The 20895-nt window shown below is 40.3% G+C and overlaps 3 protein-coding genes across 9 annotated transcripts; 1 reads left to right on the top strand and 2 right to left on the bottom strand.

Annotated features, from left to right (window-relative positions):
• Positions 1-432: 432 nt before the first annotated feature.
• Positions 433-2710, bottom strand: ppp1r3da (protein phosphatase 1, regulatory subunit 3Da). Of its 4 annotated transcripts, none has more exons than XM_020089378.2 (2): positions 2578-2710; positions 433-1883 (listed from the first exon to the last, which is right to left on the bottom strand). In XM_020089378.2, exon 2 carries the CDS (start codon positions 1859-1861, stop codon positions 947-949), a length of 915 nt encoding a protein of 304 aa, XP_019944937.1. In that variant the 5' UTR covers positions 1862-1883; positions 2578-2710; the 3' UTR covers positions 433-946. The 4 variants fall into 4 exon arrangements, with proteins under 4 accessions (XP_019944937.1, XP_019944938.1, XP_069382162.1 ...); XM_020089379.2 differs by lacking the exon at positions 2578-2710 and adding an exon at positions 2204-2550; XM_069526061.1 differs by lacking the exon at positions 2578-2710 and adding an exon at positions 2209-2546 and having other exon boundaries at positions 433-1878.
• Positions 2711-2777: 67 nt separating this feature from the next.
• Positions 2778-6438, top strand: fam217ba (family with sequence similarity 217 member Ba). Its single transcript, XM_020089374.2, has 4 exons — positions 2778-3188; positions 3278-3377; positions 3499-3563; positions 3675-6438. The coding sequence occupies exons 1-4, from the start codon at positions 3082-3084 to the stop codon at positions 5089-5091; spliced, it is 1689 nt and encodes a 562-aa protein (XP_019944933.1). The 5' UTR covers positions 2778-3081; the 3' UTR covers positions 5092-6438.
• ttll9 (tubulin tyrosine ligase-like family, member 9) lies at positions 5441-14510 on the bottom strand. Of its 4 annotated transcripts, none has more exons than XM_020089375.2 (14): positions 13267-13437; positions 12760-12806; positions 12589-12681; positions 12397-12508; positions 12112-12297; positions 11971-12039; positions 11787-11877; positions 11599-11639; positions 11412-11499; positions 11237-11295; positions 10918-11114; positions 7317-7430; positions 7012-7136; positions 5441-6846 (listed from the first exon to the last, which is right to left on the bottom strand). In XM_020089375.2, exons 1-14 carry the CDS (start codon positions 13279-13281, stop codon positions 6776-6778), a joined length of 1308 nt encoding a protein of 435 aa, XP_019944934.1. In that variant the 5' UTR covers positions 13282-13437; the 3' UTR covers positions 5441-6775. The 4 variants fall into 4 exon arrangements, with proteins under 4 accessions (XP_019944934.1, XP_069382159.1, XP_069382160.1 ...); XM_069526058.1 differs by lacking the exon at positions 13267-13437 and adding an exon at positions 14430-14510 and having other exon boundaries at positions 6246-6846; positions 7012-7151; XM_069526059.1 differs by lacking the exon at positions 13267-13437 and adding an exon at positions 13042-13260 and having other exon boundaries at positions 6246-6846; positions 7012-7151.
• Positions 14511-20895: the final 6385 nt, after the last annotated feature.

A 20895-nucleotide genomic window follows, 5' to 3' on the forward strand; every position in this document is an offset into this window, starting at 1 on the left:
TTCCCAAGTTATTACCTTTTCAACCCTTGACCTGTGGTATACCTAGCAGTGTAAGTCATGCCTTAACAGTACAGTGAATCAGCTAAATTCATGTATGATTGGTTTGGATCAAACACATGTTGACATTTTTACATGCTGGCATGTGTGATACGTTTTAATACGTTTTCCATTTCATACGTGTCCCACTCAGCCAAGACAGTTACACTTATATCAGGTTGACAGATGGAGTTGGTGATTTTGTTACTTCACTGATGAGGACCTCTATGAAAAGAATATCACTTTACTGCAGAGCAGCTTATTCAAACTTAGCTAAAAACATCTATAAAAACACTCAGTCACAGAAGCTAGTGGAGGACAGCTGAGAGGTGGGACTTTTACTAACCTTAACCCTATATAAATGATACAAATACAAATACTTATAAAAGCTGAACATTATGTGTGACTGTGCTTTATTATTTACCAAACTGAGCATTAATTTCATTATTCATTAAAATACATTTGGAGATATGGTTTGACAAGACAAGAATAATATCTGACCACAGAGGGAAATGGTTTGGCAGATCAAACTCCTGCATTGTATAAAAATAGTTTTCTTTGTCAAATAACCACCTGGAAGTGCTGTTATTTCAGTTTCACTGAATATTTATGAAGCACTCTGTGTGTGTCATCTCCACTGGATGTTCCCCCATTAGAGTACAATTTGCATCTAAGTAGCCAGGAAATTCAGTGCATCAAAAACAGTAAAACAGTGGCACTTAAGTTAGCATCAGGTGAGAGTGCAACAGTGTTTCTGACTACGTTTATTTACAGTTAATCTTGGAACTAACTTGAGTCAAAGAAATCCTCTGTTAGCATCAGACTAACAAAATGAACAGTATATGACAATGCAGTTATACACTTGAAACTGCTCTTGCTAAAGTGCTTCTTAATGGCTTTAGTAGGCGTCTTAAATGAAGTGTACCATACTATCCTCACATTCTTTAGGCACAGTGAGCTTGTAGCTATGGCAAACCAACTTATAATTCTCGCCATCATTGTTGTCCCAGTATTCATCCCCACAGACTTTGTACTGAATGGCAAACTCCAACACTGCTCCTGGCTGTAGGAACGGAGGAACAGGAAGGTGGAAACGAAATGTATCACAACTGAGTTGGCCTCCTCCTTCCCACGCCTTAGTGATGGTGGACACCCACGAGGCCTTCGTTTCTGTGCAGCTCTTCCACTCTGTAAATGAAAAGCGAGCCGTGACCTCTTTCTCAAAGTCCAAATTGACAACCTGGGTGATTCCGATGACACCCAGTTCAAAACAGAACACCCTCTCCAGACACACTTTCTGCTCACAGAGACGATGCAGGAATCCTGGTTGGTCACCGGGTTGCTCAGAGAAAACTGGCTTCATGTATGGCAAGGAAATCTCCAGATGCCTTCCGTCTGCCAACTCTGCAGCCATCAGCAACCTAAAGGTGACATGATGCGGCACCGATGGATCCTCTCCAGATCTGAAAAGTCTGATGTCTTCCAGGTCGAGGCCCAAAGAGTCGATGAAACGTACACCAACATTCCTGCAGTGTTTCTTCCCCTCTGTGCCGGATGGCAGGGAGTGGGAGCGTTTTCGGATGATGGGTTTCGGCGTGGGTTCACAGGAGAAGCTGCGGTGGAACTCTTGGTCCCTTGGCAGAGATGGCACCCTGGGGCTTGGCGGGCGGATGGGAATCGGCTTCTTTGTTGCTTTAGGTTTATCTGCTTGAAGCATTCCAGTCAAGTTGATAGTCATGCAGGGCATTGAGACACACATCTGCGGCTCAGATTTTGTCAAGGGAATCCTCTCATGTCCTATAAACCACCCTCGATCCATGATCATTAAGACTTGGTGTCCAGCTCACCTATGAAGAAAGTTACAAAGTATGATTTATATCACTAAGTCACATCCATGCTCAAACTTTCTTTGAATCAGAGGCATTAAGACCCAGCTGTAACTTCAATTATATCTTTTTACCTAACATAGCATGGCGGTGTGCTGCAAATCTGAAAGAACAAGCTATTTCGTTGTTGTAAAATTGTTAAGACGGAAACAGTGTTTGCAGGAGGGGGAGTGGGCGTGTACCCTGTGAGTACGTGCCTGCGCGCACACAGCTCATCTCTCTCCCTCTCTGCGCGGTTGTAACATGAATTAGAATGCACTTCTTTAAAATCAGACACTGACATCACCTCACCATGTACAGATGTGATGCGTAAGGCTGCAGCATGTAGCCTAGGTTGCCTCCATTTAAAGTTGCTTTTATTATGGCTGCACGTTTCTGTGCGTGATGGCGTCTGCGACTGCGTCACCTGATTTGTAAACACAGAACACTGCAACACACATGCACGACAACACACTGCTGCAGATGGAGATCCTCTAAACACGAGAGCAGGAAGCTGCGCACGAAGAGGAATATGACTGATGCTTCATGGGAAACTGAGTCAAATAAGACACACTGTTATAACTATGTGCCTCATCTGTCAACTTAAGTGTTTAAGTATGGAGTTGTGCACTTTCCTCGGTTGCATTCGCTGTTTATCAGAAGTAAGTGGACTCACCGAGGAGCGTCTGCATGTTCACTTTGCAGAAGCGGCTGGTGCGCCTGAACTCCGACTCCCAAGATGCACCCGTGCACGCTCCCTTCACACAAACTGCGAGCCAGTGAGCAGCAGGTAAACAAACCAATCTGACTGGGACAGCGAGCTAAAGAAAGCGTCTGCGCTGTTTGACCGTCTTGCATTTTTAATTGCGGCGAAGATGACAGTCGAGAAAGAGACGCATCTGCTGTAAACAGTTTATTACAAATAGGAAATAATCGCTCCATTGTTACACGCGCAGCTCGACGATAAAAACTAGGACGAGTTCAACCTGCAGCGGAAAAGCGACCGTCGACACCTGCGCATGATGCACTGCACCACTTTTGAGAAAACCGGTATTTTCAGCCTCATTCTCCGGATAGAGTATCTGATCCGAGATGTCGGTTGGGTCCTTTAGCCACCGTGTCGTTTGAAATTGTGCTGGACTCTTCAATCAACAACATCCCCACCTGGCAACCTAACAACATGGGGCCCATCATGCAGGAACACACAGCAACCACGACTCTCAAACGCATCGTATCCAAAGACAAGATTCGGGTGAAAAACACTGAAAATAGCGGACCAGTAACCAGGTATTCCTAATATTATGCAAGCAGGTAATAGTAAATTATAGTTGTCATGTTTCACCTCGGACTGACAAGCACTGTCATGTTTTCCACAGTTCAAAGAAAGGTAACAAGATGAAGAAAGCAGTGAGCCAAATGAAAAATGGCCTCCCAGGACCAGGTCAGGATAAGGACACAGTGACTACAGTGCAGAAGGCAAGTGAATGCAAAAATAGTAAATCTAAAGCGATATGAATATTCTATCTTTTTGTCTTTTGATTGAAGGGGAAACAATGTCAGAAATCATATAACAATTCATGCAATGATTATTGTACAGGGTGCACAGTCAAATGGTGGAAGGGTCAAATATGGCTCTTCACGGAACACAAGCAAACTCTCCAGGTATGTGTGGAAAAAAAAAAAAGAGTGTGTCATACTGAATGTTTTACTTCAGGTACACTAAACCCCTAAATCCCTAACAGGCATTTCTGACACTTATCTGCCTCTTTACAGCCCTGAAGACGGGGAGATGAGACCTCCACTCCGCAAACACTCATCTGTGCAGAGGAAAGAGGAAAAACTAGAAAATCAGCGGATGTCACAGTGCAGCAATGAGCTACAACCGAATCGGGCAGGGATGGGGAAAAATCGGCGAGCCCTCTCCCTGCCCCTCTCCCCGATATCGGGGCTACGACACATGCCAATGCACCCCCTAACGCACTCCCCAGCCCCCACCCCAGAGGCACTACAGCAGCACTACAACCAGAAGGATGACGACACTGACAGTGCCAGTGATCTGTCAGACTCAGAGAGGCTGCCTGTGCTGCCCTCCCCCTGTACCCCCTGTACCCCTCCTCATCTCAACCTGCGAGCAGAGGTCATCAACACTAATGACTTTCCCCCGGACATCCCAGGACCCTGTGGGACTTTGGGTGATGAAGATGAAAGTGAAAAACCCAGCTACAGTTACCAAGAATTTCTGCCTCCTCCCTTCAACAGCTGGAGCCTCAGACAGCTGGCGGTGTTTCTTCATACAGAGGGCCGTGGTGCCCCCCGCCCAAAACCCGTAGGTTCCTTGGAGAAGTACCTGGAGAGGCTGCTGCAGCTGGAGTGGCTCCAGATCCAGACAGTGCAAGCTGAGAGCAGTCGTCCACCTGGAACTCGAACAAGGCCACAGAGCTTCCCCTCTGCCACCACAGCTCACCCACCCAGGCCTCACACAGCTCCACCGTCCCGACTCAACTCCCCTAAAGGGTTGCGGCAAAGCCAGCGAGCCTTCCCGTTTGCACCTGTTAACAACCCCCCATCACCTGCCTCAACTCAGCACCAGCTCTCCCGCTGCCCTCACTGTCACATTCGCTACCCGATGTGCAACGGAAGCTGCTCTGCCTATGCCTACCAGCGGCACTCACGGCTAAGCCCACTGCTTGAGCGCAGAGCCGGACCTGGGGCACCAGCGAAGCGGAGCAGCAGTGAAACCCGAGCACCTTCCACGGACGGCAAGAGCCCAGGAGGACAAGGTGGGGGTGGAGGAGGAGCCCAGACGCCAGTTAGCCCCTCGGCCGGGAAGAGTCATATCAGGCACATGCAGGCCGCAGGCAACGCCAGAAAACAACCCCAGGAATCTGGGACAAACCCAAACTGTAGAGGTCAGGTCAGGAAAAGCCGCATCAGAGCCAACTCCGAGACAGATGTTAAAAAGGTTGACATTAAAGCAGCCAGTGCAGAGAAACGTGTTTTAGCTGCAAGTAAAAGAGAGGTCATCACCTCTAAGAGAGTGGAGAAGGATTGGCAGAAAGCAGAGTTGGGAAGTCAGGCCACTAAAACTTCTGTGAAAAGAGCTGCTAAAGAGCCGCCATTGCTTTCCAAAGCACCGCTCAGTAATAAGCAGAATGGAAAAACAAAAAACGTGCACTTTGTTGCAAAGTAACCCGCTTAGATCTTCAGTGTAGTGCTTTACTCACTGGTTACTTGGTGCAGGAGCTTCAATCTATGCTTGCTTTCTGTGTAATCTGTGTAATACTAACATGTTGTAACTGTTGTACAGCAGTCTAAATCAATCAGTGGTGTGCAGCCTTCAGAAGGTCAAAACTATCCAGACACAGAGTAGCTAGAATAGTTAAAAAAACACATATACGACACTAGAACAGAAGTATTCACACTGTGTTTCATTTCAAATGTACAGTAATTATATCAGGCTGTGTTTTGACAAAAGGTTCATTATGAACCTAAACACAACTACTGATTCAAAAGACAGCTCTTATGTAAACTAAACCCTGTTGCACTGCAGTCATCTTTTAATGTGCTACTGATGTTGAAATAAGCATTAAATAAGCATCTATTATACTGTCGGACAGCTTCCAGCATTAGTAATCCATAGTAAAGTTGAGCACAAACCATCACATGTTATTCATTTAAGACAACCGTAGCCGTTGCTAGTGGAGTTTTTGATGTTGGAATGTATTTGTTTTCAAGGCTTTTACATTACTTGATGTTAAACTATTTTCTTTTGTGCCTCATGTTTTAAGACACATATTCAGTTCAAGCATCTTTGGCTGAAGAGAAGGGGGCACAGTAAGGTGTGGTATGGTGTGTACTGCAGTAATGTAGTTTGTTTCAGATATATTTGTACGATGGTTTTACATTTTTGGTTACAAGGGCTTTTCATGTTTGAACAGCTTGATGACAAACTGTATTTTGCATAGAGCTGAGCTCTTTATATCATTGACGAAGATGGTGAAATGTTTGCTACGAATGTAAAAGCATATTTTTCCAAATTTTATATGCCATAGTTATATTTATGAAATGTTTTGTGGTTGACTTGTTTTCATCATGGTCATTCTTTTGTTTACATCATTGCACAGAAAGAAAAAATATTTAGTAAAAGAGCTGAATGTATATTCTTGTCTCGACTGATGCTGTACCATTGGCCATTCTAAGGATTCAGTGAAATTTAAATGCATCATTAATGTTTGGCTGGAACAACACTTGAAGTCTTTAGAAAACCATGTTTACGTTAGAGTGTCTTGTGTGTTTCTTGTGATTTACCATGTGCAAATGATTCATTGGAACACTTCAGCAATGTACGTGACATCTATCCGGACTGCACCTCTTTACTTCACATTCAGTATCAAAGCCATAGATCAGGGGCCAGGGGTGGCGCTGTTATTATTAATGTGTATGCTATTGACACGCACGCAGAAAGATTGTGGTATGTATTTTCTCAATGTTGAATGCAAGTATTTGTAAGGCAAAGAAATAAATGTTTTGCAAACAAGGGGCTACACCATTCACAACTTTCTTTGTTATTGACCGAAAGCTGCAATCCCAAATATTACAATTATCATGGTCATTAAATCATATTAATAACCAAATTCACTAACAAATATTTTGTACCAATATACTTTTCTTTGGACTCAATGAATAAAAGAATTTTGCTCAGTAGTTTTAACACATTCAGATCTTACCAAAGGATAAAAATCTGATCCGATCATCACAGTGAACTTATGTTTTTGTGTTCACTGAAGGCTTTCTACTCAAACAACCACACCTAGATGATGAAAAAGTCTTGCGTGCCAACTCCTTTTATAGCTGGATAGAGTTTGTGAGAGTGATCACATCCTCTTCTGGCCTGGAAACGGTTTTAGTAGCTGACGAAGCTGCTTCTCTCTGTCATTCACACATCCTGCAATAAAGAAAACATTTACATGTGCAGTTATTACTAATATTAATCACAACAATGGCTATTCTGTGAGTTTTCTTTTTTTTCTTTAGTTTTTCTTAATTATATCTCAGGAATGTGGTGCATCACTGACTCAAAAAGTTTGCATTAACAGCACAGTTCAGTTACCTAAGTGTGTGTTGGCGGTGAAACACGAACTCCCAAATGTTTCGGGGTTGGCATCCTCTCTGTAGACAGGGCCATCGTTCCACATGAGATCGTAGCCACCCACCCTTTTCTCCTTGCCTGTCAGCCTAATGAGATAAAAACTGATGGAAATCACCTTGTGATCTGTATATCATTGCTTTATGAAATAAATATCTGTAGATTATACTAAAAAATGTTGGCAGATGTCAATAAAGATTGTGATTTCTAGAATGAATATAGACACACGTTTCCTGATGATAAAAAGTTAAACATGATGAGGCCGTTACCTTCCCTCCATATCAACAACATTCAAAGTGTCTTCCAGCAGCCTGCACTTCATCTCATAATCCTCTTGACTACTGGGCGTGTGTGACGGAGAGGCATTCACCTCAATTAACCACCTGCAAATAGATGGAGAGCGATGACATTCTCCAAAATTTGCATTACCTTTTGAGTCAATAATTGGCAGAACAGTGCAAACAGTTCAATAAAGATTGTTAGATGAGGTGATGGCTGATAACAACTTAATTAAAAGTGTTAAATGATTGTTTCCTGATGTGATCACAGTTTCATCTGTGACATGAGCAATGACATTAAAGCTTTTTTGTGTTCTGCTCAACAACTCACAAACCTTTTTGACCTTTTTGCAGAACCTAAATCAAATGGTGCAAATGTGAACTCATTTTCTGCAGCCTTACTACCTAGACATCAGGTATATTGTGGGCAAAGATAATATTGTTGGGTCAACGATATGACATCCATTTGTTGTGTCAAATAATTGAATCAATTCACTTTAATCTCTCTTTGAATATTCTTTCAGTACATTTAAATAATTTGAATATTCCTTTAGTATCTCAAAGTTCCTAAATATCGGGAGATGACACCTTCAAAGCATGTTTGACAGTGTACAGACGTTGGACAGAGAGTTTCAGACCTTTGCCTTCAGGTCAGAAACTGAGGGGGCGACAAGCAATGAATGGTCAGAGGACCTGAGTGACCCCTATAGGGTGTTAAAAGTTCAGACAGGTGAGCAGTTCAAGAAGAACCAACCAATTCATCAAGAACAGTTTAAAATAACCCCTAAAGCTGACAGGGATCCAATGGAGGACAGCAAACCAAGCTGAATTATGCTCAAGCTTTTTGGGAGCTAGTCAGCAACCTCGCAGCAGTGTTCTGCACGTACTGCAGGTGTGAAAGGGAAGACTGACTGTCTCCCATGTACAGGAAGTTGCAGTAGTCTGGGCAAGCAGTAATAAATGCATGGATTACTTTCTTGCAATCTTTGAATGATGGAAAGGCTTTTGCTTTCGGGCTTGAATTTGGTTAATCTGTTTATCACATTTGAAAGCATGAGTCAAAAATTACTAAAAGTTTCCTTGCCAGCAGTTTGACAAAGGGTGAAAAATGGCCAAGCTTCCCACCAAGAATATTAGTATGTTCAGGGGGGCCAAAGAGAACCACCTCAGTGTTTTTCCATCTGGTTTTCTGTTCAAATTTACGCCAATGTTAAAAAGCTAAATGTTATTTTCTCTATAAAACTCTTTATTCATTTTTAGGAATTGCTAATACATGAAACCTATTACAAATGAGATATTTGCCATCTACCAGTGTTATACTAAAATTTAAAAATGCTTTAAAATATTTTTTAAACATGACTTCCATGAGGATTCCTGTATTTGGTGATTTAAAATCTGAGATAATATTTGTTGAATGCATTTAGATATTTTATATTCATTTTTTGAATTGACTGAAACTTTCCTTTAAAGTGTAACAAACTAAAACATGACTTTGTTATTGTTCAGTTACAGTCCATTACAGTGTGTCAAATCATACTACATTGTGTACCGAACAAGAAGTATCCCATTTTCCCAACAGGTTATTAACTATGATGGAGACAGCTGTTTCATTAAATGCATTCATTTATGTATTTGTTTGCCTTGTTTTTAAATGTAAACATTTGCTGCTAATGACAAAAAATAACTGGCCACTGGAATGTTATTATATTGAATTACTATCAATGCATTTAAAAATAACACATTATTGAATGTATACACTAAGAGATACTTGCCATAGGATATCATATACAGACAAATATTATGTTACATGAAAATCTTTGGGCAGTGAGGTAAGGAATATTGTTTAAAAGGAATATAATTACTTTGAAATGTAATTTCACGAATTAGACTTTTTTAAACACAGCGTTTCAAATAAAAAGAGATACACGCTTTATGTCCAGTTTGGAAATCCTTTTTAGAAATACCTGGGAAACCTTGTCCCATTCAGCTGTATGAAGAGGGGAGTAGTGTCAAATGTTGTTAGATGTATTTGATAAGGCAGTTGTATTGGCAATAGGCTAAGCAATTCTCATCTTCAACATTGTAAAGTAATTATAGTTTGTTAAATGTAAATAGGTCAAATTGTTCCTGGTCTAGGGTAGGAAGCCTGTCTTTGGGTGACAGCCTCATTCATCTTGTCCTTCCCTGTTGTTTGGCAGTATTTTTTCGAGATTGCTGGGTGCAGATGATACCTTTTCAGCAATGCACCACACCTAAGCATTCTGGGCTTTGGAGGCTATATATCAGGGCTCTCGGCCTCTTCCCTTCCGTGGGCTGCAGACCAATACTGTCGTACTTTTGTTCCTACTTATATACACACAGACACTGCATGACCTGATGATAGAAACACCCTCTTATGTAATATACCTTACATTATTCAAGAAGGTCCTCTGCATAACTTAGATTACCAACTACCAGTAGATGTTGGCAGGTGTTAGCGGCCACCAGTGGATAATAGGGACATAACTTCAGTTGTGCACCTTAGCGTCATCTAGTGTTTTGGGCTTGTAATCGACAATACATGGCGAACCTGGGGGTACGCTGAGGAAAAATGTAAATCTAACTGGCTACTGGCTTGTATGGCAGTACTATGAAAGCCATGTGGCCTGCTCAGAAGATCAGACATCACTACCTCTATGCCTTTTTAAACTAAATGCTGTCCCATTGTAGAACATATGAGAAGCTGGAGAATATTTCTTGTACGTTCTGACGCACTAATTAATGCCTACTGCCAGTTGATGTTATCGGATGTTAGTGACCACCAGCGGATATTAGGGACATATCTTCAGTTGTGCACCTTAGTGTCATCAAACCTGATGGGGATGTTGCAAGGAAACCCCTGCAGCCAACCTCCACAGGACAAACTATTGCTTTCCAGCCTTGTTGCTCTGCCTCAAAAGTCATGTCTGCATGTCGCAGTCTTCTCCTCTCATTCGCCTTATCAACATTATGCTCCGAGGGGAACTGTCAATTCTACGAAATAGACGACGCACAGGGTATTGGACCAGAATATCAGGTCAGGTCAGGTCTTAGGGCGGTAGTGACAATATGCGATGGGACTGTAAGCCGCTGGCCTACGTCCACCAACATCAACCAGTCTTGGGCTTTCTCCAACTGACCACTCTTGGTCAGTGAAGGAGGCCCCTGTTTCCCCTCACAGACAAAAGTTTTAATTTGGACTGAGTTTGTTGTTTTTGATGACAAGGCATTGGTAGCAGTTCTCTTTGTTTCTATTATTGCTGCAAGGCTTTAGTGTATGTGTGTTATTATTTACAGCAGTGTGCAATCAGTTATTGCACACCTGTTAGTTTTTCAGATACACTGTTGAGCATTATGAGGTTATTTCTCTGAGTCAAACACTGGCAGATTTACTGCTTTGTTTTGAGGTATTCATGATGTCTAGTCAAATGTACAATGTTTGCTTGTCAGTGCATGTGCTTTTCTGTGCTTATTTGTGAGCATGCATGCCTGAGCAGTACATGTTTGCAAGTGAAAATATGTGGCAGGTAATGCACTGTGTTGCCATGCGGACACTGTGTTTATGAACACTTACGGTTTGAGGTTCTGATCCAGCAGAATGTCGTAGCCGTAGAGCTCGAAGCAGTGTTTGTCATTTATAATGACCTTTTGTACACTCTGGAGACTGCGGACAAAGATATTATCCATCTCTTTGAACAGGATTTCTACCATCTCTCTACCGTGCTTTGCAGTCAGGTATCTTCGAAGCTGCTGCAACTGCCACTTACATCCCTACTTAGAGATAGATAAAACAATGCAACAATATACAGTATAACAGATGTAGTTACTATAAAGAGAGACACTTCCTCCAAGAAATATAACATTATATCATGTGAGGTTCTTTAATTGCAGACCTTTTCAGGATCATAGTCAGGTGCTGTTTTTTGAACAGCCACATTGGTGAGATGCATATCTAAAAACAGACATTAAGGAGAATTTATTCAGGCTTTGTTCAAAGAGTTGCTGGTGATCAAAAAGAAACTCTCAAATGGATGGTGACAAAATGTCATGACACCAAAAAAAAGATACACTTGTCATCAATACTTCTCAGAGAGAAGCGGGTGCTTGAGAAGCGAGCAAAGCCATCTCGATACAGCCAGGCCTTCAAGGGAACATACTGAAACATACAAGGAAGCACACGCACTGGTTCATAAATTAAGAAAGATTTAAATGGTATAAAATTCTGTGATTTGCAATACATCTGCTAAATACATACTGATGTGACCAGAATATAGATCCTCAGATCAAATTTCCTGCCTGTGGATACAAAAAGTATAAAAAGAACTGAAGGAAGAAAAGTTTCTCTTCTGTTTTGGTCACAAATCCTCTTGGTCCCAATTTGTCTTTTGTAAAATGAGTTGTTGGGAATTTACAATAACATTTATTTCTCATCCAGTTTATTACCATTAATAAGGTAGGGGTTCTCTATGTAGCGCTGTGCCACATAGCTTTCCACTTGGGCTGCATCCTTCTGTTCCTCTGAGCGGGTGCCATCCTGTGTGAGCACAGTGTTATCAGTCTGAATGGCTGTGTGTGTGTTTATTTTAGTCAATTTATAACCAGTTATTCAATAAAATCAGCACATTACCTTCTTCCAATCCATGATGTCTTTCAGTTTCCTGAACAGAAAAATGCCTTTCCCTTGTGATTTTGCTACCTAAATAAACATACCAGTTAATTTTAATTAATTTTATTGCACTGGATTAATCTGCAGTGTGCTTTCACTAACTGGCTTCATGATCCAGGTGCTGCCAGTGCTTCTTTTGAACTCCTCTACAAAAAGATGATACTCGCTGGGCAGTGCAAAGGTGCTGGGGAAAAAATCACATTTGGATGCCTCCATGTAGCCAACATCTCTTTCAAGGTTCTTCCTGTACCTTTTGAGGTTCTTCACCATGAGGTTTTTGCGAGTCAGCTGTAATATAAAACAAAGAAATGAAAAAATATATATGTTTATTACTGCTAAAATATCCAGGGTACAGTCTCGTAGCAGGCTGGACCGATGCCACCTCACCTCATAATGGTTGCGAAAGTGATTTACCCTCACATGTTCCTCCATGTACGAATTATCAAAATTCTCCCTGAGCCAGCCCACGTCACACCAGTTGAAATCCCACTCTCCATCACTGACAAAAGATAGCAGATATAAACCAGTTAATCCAACAAGGATGCTACTGTGATGACGAAACAAGACAACCGCCCTCACTCTTTGACTTCAACCCAGCCGGGTCTTTGGTGCAGGACGTTCTGTATGGTGTTGAATAGGCCGCATTTGAAACGCACAGAGCTTTTTCCCTCCCTGAGGACACATAGGAACACAGGGTTAACTGTGCTTTTGAATGAAGGTATACATCAGCAAATATATAAAAACACCCACCGCTCCTCGTTTTTGCCGCAGTTGTATGAACCTTTGTATCCGGGTGTCTGCAAAGGTGGAGAAAGCAAACCAAGATTTAAATCCCAATGATCAGAAGTTCAAGTTTATTATTATTATCATTTTTATTATTATTATTATTATTATAAGTAGCAGTAGTAGTAGTAGTGTTATTATTAATTGCACTTTACAGCTGTGAACCATCCATTAGTTAGCAACTCCTCTGGCTCCCTTATTATTAGCTTCGTTTACAACAAGCTAACTCTCAGTTTATGCCTCTCATACCTTTGTTTTCTAACTCTTTACATTTTTCCTGGTCATTTGCTATTTCTCCCAAAAAGGTCTCGGGCAGAGTTTAAACCAACCGCGCCTAGATGTCTTCTTTTACCAACTCATGGGTTCTCATAAAGTAAAATGTAGCTAACACGAGCTAGGGTATGCTACATCACATAGCTTATTATGTAGCTAGAAAGACTACAAACATGTCCGCACATGGCGCCGTCTGTTTACCTTATTCTTTGACATGGATGCACGCACCACGTAACGATAGCAAGTTACTGTGGCTAATGTAATTACATTTAAAAGAATATAATAAGTTGAGTTTAGTTAGCAAAGCTCCGCCATGCTGTCCCCGGTGTTTGAAAACAAAGCTGTTACCATGGCAACCTCACATGAGCGTGTCAGAGGGGGGTTGTCGCATTGTTGTTACCGTAGCGACGCCTCAAACTTTATTTATGATCAAAAATAAAGACCTACTGATCCACTAAGCTTGTTATTGCGTGTATGTTTTTGTTGAAAGTGATTTAGAGTAGGTTTGATCGTGTGCAGTCATTTTGGAGAATGTCTAGTTTGTGGTGCTGTTTACTATTGCATCATTTAGATTTTTTAAAACATTATTTGGCCTACCCTCATATGATATATTTATAATAAAAGTGGAGACAACATAATTTAAATGTTGGGGACAAAAAGGACAATTACCTAATTACAAATATAGAATTTCTAAGGTTATTATCAGACTAAAAATGTATCACACACATTTGAATGTATTTGAAATGAAATGATACTGTCTGATTTTTGATTTTAAGTTAGCTTTCTTTCTCGTTTTTTTTTTTTTTTTCAGATTTGCTTTTACCCATCATCGCTCCTCAACTTTACAATCACATCACCACTTTGTGGCGCCAAAACCTTGAAAACTTGTAGCAAATGTTTATTCAATACCTTCATTAGTATTTGATTCATCTGCCAGCAATAAATATATCCTGCAATTAAGATGTCAGATCATTAACCTATGAGTATTATCTATGATAACATCTATAAAAAGGGGTAATGTGTAAATTTAGCCAAAATTTGTGTTCACTTTGGAAATGCAAAGATAAACATCATCGCCAACTTTATCCTTTTCTTTTTCACCATCTTCACAATGCTACATTCTGACATAAGTTATCAAAACTACGGCAAAATAATTAAATTGTATGTAATATTATTTATATTATATTATCATTTCATATCATTTACGACAAATATGCCCACCAGTAGAATAATAAACTTGTTTACATAAACAACTGCAATTGTTATGGATGCATTTCAGCACACGCTGAACTCTTCTCTATGATATTCAGTGACAAAACATGCCTGAGGGACAAATGGCGCAGTTATTGCACATAGTGATTTACCATGACAAGAAGATTACGAAAGAACAGTCTGGAGTGGAGAGAGATGGATCATTCTTCAAGTCAAGTCAAGTCAGGCAGAACTTCTTGTGTCGCCAGAGGGGCAATTGGTTGTGCAGCAGTAATAACAGAAGATCAAAAAACACACACACAAGGCAATTAGAAACAATGATACAACATAATAAAAGGTAAAAATAATGAGAAAAAAAAACATACATTGACATAGCAGTCTATATTAATGTGCTACTAAAATTAAAAGAATATTTACCAAGTCAAGTTGATCTGTGTCTCCTGGAATTTAGCATTGAACGGGCTGAGAAGGAGTGTTTGTGTCTGTCCGGTATATGGAGGCAGCACCTAAAGGCAAAGGTCTGAATTCTCTGCACATCGTCTGTATGCTGTCAGACAGGATATATTCTGTTCCCTTTAGTAATTGGTTTTCACACAACTCGGACACACTTTTCTGTTGATAACATATAACACGTTTTATGTTTTAGATTGAAGAAAAAATTGACTCAGTAAGGGATCAGGGACATGTTGAAATTGAACTTAAAGAGCTTCTTCTTGCTTCTTTAACACATCATATTGGTTTTACAGTTTTTTAGCAATTACAGTACCCAAGTAAAACTCAGTGATTTCTAAACCATTAATTTGAGTGATGACAGGATGTTGACATAGTCACGAAGTCTAAAATCAATCCACACACCCTTGTATTTGTTCCTAAAAGGCTTTTTTGACATAATCCATGAAAGTAATATGAGAGGACAGTGGGGCTTTTTCAGACACCATCCCATCTGCAAACTCCACAATGTGATGGTTTACAGCCGCACTGCTGCAGCCAATAATGTGCAGAATAAGTCGGAGAGGAGGGAGAAAACAGCCCTGGGGCAGAACTTAGTTGATGTGCAGAGAAAATGTTCATTCATCCTCATTCTCACAAATCTGTTGGTGATGAAGTTCAAGTTTGAGCCATCGGGCTTTGGATGTTTTGTCGTACCAATTTTCAATGGGTATAGCATTATAACAGCTCAACCTATACCTAATTCATGAAAACATTTAGATTTATTGCTTTAAACTCCTCTGTGTTATTACTGCAAGAAGAACGTTCAGAGATTCCTGTGAAAAATTACATAAATGGACAACCACCCACCATTTATCAAACAATCAACTTTACTGTCGTCTCTGACATAAATAATTAGAACAGGTTATAATTGAATATAGATGTATGGTTTGGCTGGCTACCAAGATGTCCCCTAAAATAAAGAATGTAGTTCAGGCCTCTCAGCAGTGTGTGGGATCGCTCAGCAGAGCCAAACCCAGCGTCAAAGCCTTGTAGCACACGGATACGTTTTATAATCATTATAAAACATAAACATGTGGTGAGGAAAACTGATTTTCTTTAGAGTTCTTCATTTTGGTTTTATTTTGAAACAATGGCAGGGATAATGTGTGGTTTATATCCATTATATCACTCTACCATCTCTCTCCAAAATTGCATGTCTTTGATACCTTTATGTGTGTGTGGGATTTATAAAAAAAATGTATCACAATTCCAAAACAGCTGGCTATAGCCTATAAGACGGCATCCTTTTTCTTTGAAATATCACCCACATCATCTGCTTGGGCAAGCCTCAGACAGAAAAAACAAGTACCCAGGTGTCTATCTTTGCTGCAGTAGAGATCTATATATAAAGAATGTGATGGAAGTGATGACTACAATTACCAAAACATGTCAAAACAAGCTGATCATATACATGATATATATACAGTATATCATATATATGATATCACTTTTGTTTTACTACATCCTCTCCTGAATGGGTCATGCCCTCAACTTCTCCTGCTCTCTACTTGTACGTGTGTGTAAATGTGGGTGTTATATTGCCTGCAGGTCCAATCACCTTTTTAACGTAGCAACCACTAACTGGTAGCAGAGTCTATGATCTGGCAGCGAATATTTGAAGAGGCTTGATTTACGGTGATGAGATGGCAGCTGGGTGCTCTGCTCTGACTGAGGCACACCTGCAGACAAACAGGAAGAGCATTGCAGCACGCTCCCTTATTTTTATTCACAATGTAGACAAATGACTGCATCGTCCCTACGTGTCTTCCAAAGTTTTCCCTTTGTCGGGAGTTTTCTTCCACCACAGAATGCCAAACCCTATTTCTTAAGCCTTGATAATCAGTTAAACTATTTTGTATTTGTTTTCAGAGACGAACCCAAGTTTTCCATGGATCTTAGATAAATTCCAGCTTTATTGTCAATTTACATTGTGTCGCGTGATGGGACATGCCATCAAGCTCAAGTTAAACCTCCTTAACCAAAAATGGGCCAATGCTGTTGCATGTAGGTTGAAGTTCATCAGAAAAGGAGATGGCATTTGAGCAATGCTGCAACAGGGTCATGAGCAGCAGGACGATAATCACAGCTCAGTGCAGCTGAGGTTGAACGTTGGAGACTGGACAACTAATCAGAGAGGTGTCATTCTTGCAGATCGGTCTCTAATTCAGACCACTTTTCATCCGTCCAGAATTTGGCTGGGCCAATCATAACCTTTTAAACATTGCATGAAAATATTTATGTAGTGTTTCTGAAAGAAATTAGTTTTATTTAATTTTTTTCATATCAGTGTCTACAATGGAGAGTTATGATAACAACAAAAACAATAATATAATTATATTGATTTAACACACAATAGTCCAGCCTGCATGGTTCAATATAGCAGCAATAATAATGTGAGATCCAACAGCTAATGCAACATTTGGCAGAAGGCGGGTGTGGTTCGAACTGCTAGATGCTGCATCCGAACATTGATAACATCATTAACACTATGTCCCTCAACTGCAACCACAGAGCAGGAAGTCTGTGGGATCCAGGGGCATCAGCTGTTACTCATAATTGAGGCATCTTGCTGACTTACAGTAAGTGTGATATTCCCCATTGTTAAAATGATGATATATACCTACCATATACCTTTCTGCAGCCTCTTAGTAACATCCTTCAGCTCATCTCCGAGTACAGAGGAAATGCCGCTGATTCAGTAAGGAAGGTAAAAAAAAGTGTAAATCTTTGTAGAACGATGGGGTAAAAAGTGCAGTTGGACTATAGAGTCAATGCAATCTGTGCAATGAAATGTGCCGGGGAGTAGCAAAGTGTGAGATCAACTTTGCAATTGTGACATGACAGATTGTCTCCGTCCTGCATATCCCTGAGCGAAATACTCAACTACAAAGAATATTTCAGCTGCCTGGATTTAGACTGCGACTGATGATCAGCCAGGAAATATAGACTTCATCACAGGCTTCTATAAGTGTTTGTGTGTGTGTGTATGTGTGTGTGTGTGTGTGTGTGTGTGTGTGTGTGTGTGTGTGTGTGTGTGTGTGCAAAAGTGTTTCTCTCTTTTATTATTGCATCTAACTAGATATAGAATGTAATAAAGAGCAGATAGTTCGGCTTTTGACTATATTGAAAAAAGTTATCTGCAGCTCTGCATCACACTTGAGATTGCCTTTCTCTCTGTGCTTGATTTCATGCCCTTATCAGACTGTATGTTACATCATTGTTCTTCATGCTGATAACAACAAACCTGCATATTTGCAGCCTTTGAGATGGTAATTCCTGTGGTTTGTTGTTTCTCTGCTCCCTACTTCAGTAGCTCCACAACCTTCCAGTGGTAGTGAGTGTGCACATCCAAATGTTTTCTAATAAAACATAAGGGGAGGCCAAGAAAAACATGGCAAAGTGTCAGCTGGAATCATCTTGGAATGTATGATATTACCATATGTTTTAAGGTTAAGCCTCTGATGCCTATAGGCAGCAACAGTTAAAAATGTACAAGCACGTAGAAAATGTTCATACAATATCCCTGTTTCTTGTAATAGTGTAGAATAATTAAAGTGATCTGGGAAACGTCCTGCTTGGATAATTGAGTTTTATACTAGCAACACTGAACACGAAGTAAACAAATTAAGTACTAAATGTGTTGCGTAATAAAACATTATTAAGAGGGATCTCATTTGATAAGTCCTACTATTAGGTTTCAGAGTTTCAATCAATTTTAATACCTGGATCAGCTTAAAGGAAATGTTGTAGTGTATATTTATAGTTCTGATCATTTAAAGTCACATTGCAAATCACATTTACCAGATCAGCTTGTAATAAAAACCCCAAATAATAACTTGAAAGTGTACATGTATGCACTAAACCACACAGTCTGACTTAGCGTTCTGTTTCCACATCTCTGTTTGGAAGAAAGAAAACAGAATATGGTCTTCATTTGTCTGGAATTCTCTCTTTTTTTCCCTCCCAGCTGGGGGTTGTGCCAGAAAAGTGGTGTATGACACCAAACCCTCTCCTTGGGGAATTTGGGAAGGAACCAGAGGGCAGTCAAGCATCAGATAGAGTAGGTTCACTGGATGTTTGTAAATGAAAGCATAAATCTAGCTCACTGTTCATAACCCAGCGAGGGAAAAGGTCAACTGTGTGGTCGACTGTGTATATCCTATTTGTTTCATGTAGGTGAATATCATGTAGGTGAATGTAGTTTAAATATATCACTTAGATTGTGTTATCAGGGAATGTTCATGCCTCACGCCCAGAGGGAGAAACCTGATCCTTTATTTCAAAAACTTACTTTGAAATTGATATGTTCTCTGGTGTGAATAGCATAGAAAACATAAACAGATCACTTTTCCAGTGTTCCTCTGTGTGTTTCTTGTATTCTGGTGTTTGATACTAATGATCACACCGGACGTTAGAGAGGTTTATTTTCATGAATGCAATCTAGTGGCCTTTTTTTTTCTTTAGCAGTTTTCCTTTGTATATATATATATATATATATATATATATATATATATATATATATATATATATATATATATATATATATATATAGTTTAACAGACATAATGTGGTTATTAAAGTTGAACTGATTACACTACATTTTAATCAATATTCAATTTAATTTGTCTAATAATTTGATGGCACCTGATCCTCTCTGCTCTCACGTCGTTATAAATAACCCTTTGAGAGTTAAACTTACAGGGGGTGACAGTGCCAGGGGCAGGACAGAGCATGGTCCTCACAAAAGTCTGATTGACATTGACGTTTTGGTTGCAAATCCGTCACTGGCTGCTTGCCGTCAAGTGCACATTTCTCACATCACCAGATACTTCTTTAGATGATTCCCTGCCAGGTCTGAACTCCAGCCATCTTTATTTTCCCCTCATTTCAGGACCTTTTTATCTTCAGTTTGGCCTCCTGTCAAAGAAACACATGATGAATTTGACTGGCACTCTCTGAATGACCAGATCCGTCAACAACATCACACCGTTTGGAGCGTTGAAACATTTTGGTTGCTTTGGACGAATATTCAGGTTCATTGTCCTGCTGTATGAAACGTTATCTCATCTTTGTCTGACAGATGAGGTGGTATGCCTTGGATTATTTTTCTTTTCCTAACATACTTTCCATCATACTGGAACAGGTCTATCTCTGACTCATCCGTCTATAACAGTTACTTTCTAAATCTGCATGTGCAAAGCATAATATGGTCTTTGTATTTTTGAGGCTTACTCAAAGGGTTCCTATAATGAACCCTCAGGAGTTTTGCTTATAGAGAGTGGTCCAGTTCTTTCTTTCAAGCAGATCATTCACAATTCCCGAGTCACCAATGGTATCTCATCTGTCAACACTGCACCAAAAAGTTGAGGTAATGTCTTGTACTTTGATTGACTGATTTATTCTGAGTTTTCTCTGGATTTCAAAGGCAACACACCCAAAATCAACTTGGAGCCAGTTGGTTGAACCAGCTTTTCATTGCGTTCATTAAGAAGAGATTTACACAAAACAAAATTAAGACAAGTTGGACTAGAACCTTGCAACAAGGTTGAATGAGTTACACTTGGACTGAAAGTGAACTATTAAATAAATCTGAAGTTAGGATTATAGGTTTTGGCTTAATCTTCTTTAATGTCAAGAGTTATTATTATTATTGTTAAGGCTTGTAATAGCAGCAGGCAGGGAGGACTCATGTGCTACAAACAAAAGTACCACAGGGGCTCCCTATGTCCCCCCTACGGGTTCATGTACACCACCCTTTGATCCAGAGGAGGTGATAAGACCACTCATACAGCTCAAATTCAAATAAAGTATCTGTTGGGTGCACGGTTGGTCAGATCGATTGGCAGCAGCACAATCATGGAGGACTCATGGGCAGACACTATGGCAGAGAGCTGCGGGGAGGGTAGCTTCCAATGAAAGTACTGGGTTTGCAGACAGATGAAGAGTAAAAAAGGGAAGGCAGAGGTGGTGGAAGTGGCTGGTTCATTAACAGAACACTAAATGTGGGTCAGAAAGCGAGGATAGGCCAAAATGTCCTCACTTTCCAAAAATCTCCTCACTCCGTAGGCTGTTGGCTCAAATAGTCCTCACAAAAGCAACTGTAAAAGAGAACACACACACACACAC

Source organism: Paralichthys olivaceus, chromosome 6 (genome assembly GCF_024713975.1).
Source record: "Paralichthys olivaceus isolate ysfri-2021 chromosome 6, ASM2471397v2, whole genome shotgun sequence".
Taxonomy (NCBI): Eukaryota; Metazoa; Chordata; class Actinopteri; order Pleuronectiformes; family Paralichthyidae; genus Paralichthys; species Paralichthys olivaceus.